General features: G+C 49.7%; 2 protein-coding genes across 11 annotated transcripts in view; one reads left to right on the top strand and one right to left on the bottom strand.

Annotated features, from left to right (window-relative positions):
* The window catches only part of adap2 (ArfGAP with dual PH domains 2), a 67,436-nt gene extending 62,838 nt beyond the window's left edge, over positions 1–4,598 (bottom strand). For all 4 annotated transcript variants that reach the window (XR_011354833.1, XM_069929836.1, XM_069929838.1 and 1 more), the window contains exon 1: positions 4,422–4,598. Coding sequence is in view for 3 of the 4 variants with exons in the window: in XM_069929836.1 (XP_069785937.1) it covers positions 4,422–4,509 (88 nt within the window). In the remaining variant the exon portion in view is untranslated. The remainder of the gene's footprint in view (positions 1–4,421) is intronic.
* Positions 1–6,000, top strand: part of tefm (transcription elongation factor, mitochondrial) — a 76,779-nt gene that overhangs the window by 57,403 nt on the left and 13,376 nt on the right. The window lies entirely within an intron of this gene.

Below are 6,000 nucleotides of genomic sequence, written 5' to 3' on the forward strand. Positions count from 1 at the left end.
TTCTGACTGGCAGGGACCCCCGTTTAGTCTCTTGATGGCACTAGGTGAGGAACTGGCACAGGGGAGCTTGGGGGAGATCAGTCACAATCATATTGAATGGCAGGGACAGGCACGAGGGGCCAAGGTAGCCTCCCGTTTCCCCATGCTCTTACTTTTAAAATGGAGCTGAGAATGACTCCCTCTCCTCAAAAATAAAACATCACACAAATGAACAAGGATTTACAAGCATTTAGAGAGGCATATGCTGAGACTGGCTGACGGGGTACCAAATATCAGAACCAGGATGCAAGAGGGTGCTGTGAGGGCTTCCTGATTGTGTTGGACGTACAGGTCTGGAACCCAGGCTGCTGATGGATTGGACTCTGTGTGGCTACGGCAGCGCTGAAGGCAAATCCAGCGACTCTTTTGCTTCTCTTTCTCTGACTGTAAGAGGCACTTCAGGCAATTTCTGCTGATGGCGAATCGGTCTGCCTTACAGCAGACTAAAACAAATTCCATGGAATATTGCACTGTCTGTTTTACATGGTAATAAAGGAATCTTGAGTCTTGATTAGGGGTAGTCAACATGGCTTTTTCAGGGTAAGGTCAGGTCTTACAAGCCTGACTGAATTCGTTGAGGTTGTAACAACAAAGAACATTGAGTGGTGGATGTAGTTTATATGGATTTCAGTGAAGTATTTGATAAAGTTCCCCATTCAAGGCTTATTCAGAAAGTAAGTAGGTATGAAGATACAAATACCAAAAGATCCAGATGATTCTTACTTGGTAATTTAAATGAAACATATTAATTTAAAGTTAGATAAATATTAAAAATAATTCTTGACTGTACAATAGCAAAGGCAAAGAAATGTGTAGCAGTAACATAGAAATCGGATAATTTAATAAGGTTGGAATGATGGCAGTTTGAAATACAAAACTGTATACCAGTGGAGTGGATTGCATATAGTTTAAGGAACCAACTTGAGAATTTTTATAGGATTTGGAAACCATATATGGATTTCATTAGTAAAATGTCCATCTATAACGTCCATACACCTTGCTCTTTCTATCTAAATATTTAGAGGATAAAATACCATGTTAGATTAGTGATCAAAGATTAAATTCAGGTTTTTTTTTTCTTTCTCTTCGTTTTTCTATCTTTCTTCTATGGGGAGGGGGAAGGGAGGGAGTGGGGAAAAAGAAAAAAATTGTATAATTTTGTGTCACTTTTTTCTTTATGTTATATTGTTAGATAAATGGTTAATTGTCTATATTTGATGCAAATAAAAATAAAAATTTCTAAAAATAACTAAGTAGGCAGGTATAGAATCCAAAGAGGCCTTGCTTTGTGGATACAGAGTTGGCTTGCCCACAGAAGGCTGAGGATGGCTGTAATGGTTTGTATTCTGCATAGAGGTCGGTGATCAGTGATGTACCACAGGGATCTGTTCTAGGACCCCTTCCTCTGTGAGTTTTATAAATAACTTGGATGAGGAAGTGGAAGGGTGAGATAGTAAGTCTGCAGTTGACGCAAAAGTGGGTGGTTTTGAGGATAGCCTGGAGGGTTGCCAGAAGTTATGGAGGGTTGTCAGAAGTTACGGAGGGACATTGACGGGATGAAGAATTGAGCTGAGAAATGGCAGATGTGGTTCAGCCCAGAAAAGTATGAAGTGGTTCATTTTGACAGATCAAATTTGAAGATAGAATACAATATTAATGTGAGGACTCTGAGTAGTGGTCAAACTGAGAGATCGTGGGGTCCATATCCATTGGACACTCAAAGCTGCTGCACAGGTTGATAGTGTTGTTAAGAAGGTATATGGTGTCTTGGCCTTCATTAACTGTGGGATTGAATTCAACAGCCATGTTACAGAGATACAAGACCTTGGTTAGACCCACTTGGAATATTAAGTTCCGTTCTGGACATCTCCTTATTGGAAAGATGATGCTCTAGATAGGGTCCAGAGGAGACTTACAAGACTGTTGCTGGATTGGAGAGCACCCATATATAACCATATAACCACTTACAGCACAGAACAGGCCAGTTCGGCCCTACTAGTCCATGCCGTAGCAAATTCTCACCCTCCTAGTCCCACTGACCAGCACCCAGTCCATACCCCTCTAGTCCCCTCCTATCCATGTAACGATCCAGTCTTTCCTTAAATGTAACCAATGATCCTGCCTCGACGTCTGCCGGAAGCTCATTCCACATCCCCACCACCCTCTGCGTAAAGAAATTTCCCCTCATGTTCCCCTTATAATTTTCCCCCTTCAATCTTAAACCATGTCCTCTAGTTTGAATCTCCCCCTTTCTTAATTGAAAAAGCCTATCCACATTTACTCTGTCTGTCCTTTTTAAAATCTTAAACACTTCTATCAAGTCCCCTCTCAATCTTTTACGCCCCAGAGAAAAAAGCCCCAGTCTGCACAACCTTTCCCTGTAACTCAGACCCTGAAATCCTGTCAACATTCTCGTGAACCTTCTCTGCACTCTCTCTATTATGTTTATCCCCTTATGAGGATAGGTTGAGTGAGCTTAATCTTTTCTCCTTGGAGCGATAGAGGATGAGGAGTTACCTGACAGAGGTGCACAAAATGAAGAGAGGCATTGATCGTGTGGATGGCTAGAGACTTTTCTCCAGGGCTGAAATGGCTAACACGAGGGGGCACAGCTTTAAGGTGCTTGGGAGTAAGTACAGGGTTCTTCACACAGAGAGTGGTGGATGCTTGCAATGTGTTGCCAGCAACAATGGTGGATGCAGGGACAATGGGACCGTTTAAGAGACTATGTGATAGGTAACAGGAATTAAGGAAAATGTAGAGTTATGCAGTAGGGAAATTCTAGGCAATTATAATTTATAATTTAATTTAGATGCACTGCACCATAACAGGGACTTCCAAAAAAATGGTTGAGAACCAATGGAGCTGTACCCTGGCCTGGAGATCTTATGGGCCAGTGCCAGGATTTGGATCTAGCCAGAATCATGGTGACCTTCAACAGCCAATAAGAAGAAGATCAGGCTGTGAGACACACACAAAGCTGCAGTGTACCAGAAACGGGTGTGTGTTCCTTGTACGTCCAGGGTGGGGGTGGCTGCAGCAGCAGTACTGAGCTGGGGGGAGGGGCTGGCGGAGCAGGGGTGGGGTTCTCACCAGAGCATATTAGAAGGTTCAAAAAGTAAATTAGCATCGAGTTTTAGCCTTGTAGGTATATTGATACACACAAGCTGGTCTTACAAAAAATGTTTTTGTTATTATAAAAAAATCCCTGTTGTTAGATATATACAGTCCGAACTGAGACCATCACCTTGGCCCTCCCTCTCATATCCTCTATTTCCTGCACATCAGCCGTGGTCCCCATCCTCCACCCCCCCCCCCCCCCACAATCATCGGTCACCTGCTCGTTTCTTGCTATTCCCGACCAGGGCCATTCGGCCCGAAACCATGATTATCCTGCTACCTCCCCGGATGCTGCGTGGCCCGCTCCAGCGCAGTTGTGACAGGACCGGCCGCCTTTCTTAGTTGGGACTGGAATATCCACCTGTTCTGTGCACCCCCAGCCCTACGTTTAGGTGTTAAAGCAGAAGGTCTGCGGATGCTGGGGTGGAGTGCAGTACACAAACATGCTGGAGAAACTCGACACCGAGCAACTTGGACCCTAAACTCTTTGTCAACGGGGGAGGGGGATATTGTGGAGCTCTGGCCATTTAAAAGTGGGGAGGGGAAACGAGCAGGGATCAAGGGGGTGCAGGAACGAGGGGTGATCAGAGGAGATTTGAAAAATTACACCGAGGGATTTGTTGTGAAAAGTAAAAACACGATGGTGGAGAAACAAAGCAGGTGAAACAGGGTTCTTTATATAAGCAAAGATAAAAGAGACATAACCAACGTATCGGGCTTGAACCCTTTATGAGTAAAAGGTAGGAGGGTTATCTACCTCCAGGAAAATTATCAAAACGATTGAAAGAGCAGAGGAAATTTACCAGGATGTTGCCATAACTTGAGGAACTGAGTTCAACAGGTTCGGACTTTATTTCCTGGAGTGTAGATGAGCGGGGGGGGGGGAGTTGATATCTTATTCTGAAGGGTCTCGATAAAAGTCTGCTTTTCCCCACTGAACTTCTTCACAGAGAGTGGCTGACGTGAAGAATACAGGCTCAATTTTAATTTAGTCCAGTCTCTATTTTTCATAAAGAGCTCAAGCCCGAAAACGTTAGTTAATTGCGATACAAAGTAGACTGTTTGACCTGCTGAGTTCCTCCAGCCTTATTTTTACTTCAACCACGGTGTCTGCTGACATTTCGCGCGTTTTTACCAGCCAGCGAGCTGGTTTCCAAGCGTCGAGCCAAAGCGGCGAGCCCGGGGACGGTGGTTCGGGTCCGAGCAACAGAAGGTGAGTTGGAGGGTTCAATCAATGCAACATTGACGACCCCCGTCCTTACCTGCCGCTCCGCAGTCGGCGCACTCGCTATTCTCTCCCTCCCTCGCCAACTCCAGCAGAATCCTCTTATTGCTGTCCCAGTCGTTCATTGTGTGGTCACAGATCAGGCAGAGAACAGATTGGGAGGTTTGATGCTTCCTGTTTGACCTCTCCCTCCCGCTTCTCCCCTCACTTCCCCTCTCCCTGTCGCTTCTCCCCTCTCTCCCTCCCCTCTCTCCCTCCCCTCTCTCCCTCCCTCACTCTCTCCCTCCCTCCCTCACTCTCCCTCCCTCCCTCCCTCCCTCCCTCCCTCCCTCCCTCCCTCACTCTCTCCCTCCCTCCCTCCCTCCCTCACTCTCTCCCCTCCCTCACTCTCTCCCCTCCCTCACTCTCTCCCCTCCCTCACTCTCTCCCCTCCCTCACTCTCTCCCCTCCCTCACTCTCTCCCCTCCCTCACTCTCTCCCCTCCCTCACTCTCTCCCCTCCCTCACTCTCTCCCTCCCTCACTCTCTCCCCCTCCCTCACTCTCTCTCTCCCTCCCTCCAGTGGGAGGGTTGATGCTGCCTGTTTGACCTCTCCCTCCGCTTCTCCCCTCACTTCCCTCTCCCTGTCGCTTCTTCCCCTCCCTCCCCCTCCCTCCCCCTCCCTCACTCTCTCCCCCTCCCTCACTCTCTCCCCCTCCCTCACTCTCTCCCCCTCCCTCACTCTCTCCCCCTCCCTCACTCTCTCCCCCTCCCTCACTCTCTCCCCCTCCCTCACTCTCTCCCCCTCCCTCACTCTCTCCCCCTCCCTCACTCTCTCCCCCTCCCTCACTCTCTCCCCCTCCCTCACTCTCTCCCCCTCCCTCACTCTCTCCCCCTCCCTCACTCTCTCCCCCTCCCTCACTCTCTCCCCCTCCCTCACTCTCTCCCCCTCCCTCACTCTCTCCCCCTCCCTCACTCTCTCTCTCCCTCCCTCAGTGGGAGGGTTGATGCTGCCTGTTTGACCTCTCCCTCCCGCTTCTCCCTCACTTCCCCTCTCCCTGTCGCTTCTCCCCCTCCCTTCCCCCTCCCATCACTTCCCTCCCCCTCCCTCACTCTCTCCCCCTCCCTCACTCTCTCCCCCTCCCTCACTCTCTCCCCCTCCCTCACTCTCTCCCCCTCCTCACTCTCCCCTCCCTCACTCTCTCCCTCTCCCTCACTCTCTCCCCTCCTCACTCTCTCCCCCTCCCTCACTCTCTCCCCCTCCCTCACTCTCTCCCCCTCCCTCACTCTCTCCCCCCTCCCTCACTCTCTCCCCCTCCCTCACTCTCTCCCCCTCCCTCACTCTCTCCCCCTCCCTCACTCTCTCCCCCTCCCTCACTCTCTCCCCCTCCCTCACTCTCTCCCCCTCCTCACTCTCTCCCCCTCCCTCACTCTCTCCCCCTCCCTCACTCTCTCCCCCTCCCTCACTCTCTCCCCCTCCCTCACTCTCTCACCCCTCCCTCACTCTCTCCCCCTCCCTCACTCTCTCCCCCTCCCTCACTCTCTCCCCCTCCCTCACTCTCTCCCCCTCCCTCACTCTCTCCCCCTCCCTCCCTCTCTCCCCCTCCCTCACTCTCTCCCCCTCCCTCACTCTCTCCA

Source organism: Narcine bancroftii, chromosome 3 (assembly GCF_036971445.1).
Source record: "Narcine bancroftii isolate sNarBan1 chromosome 3, sNarBan1.hap1, whole genome shotgun sequence".
Taxonomy (NCBI): Eukaryota; Metazoa; Chordata; class Chondrichthyes; order Torpediniformes; family Narcinidae; genus Narcine; species Narcine bancroftii.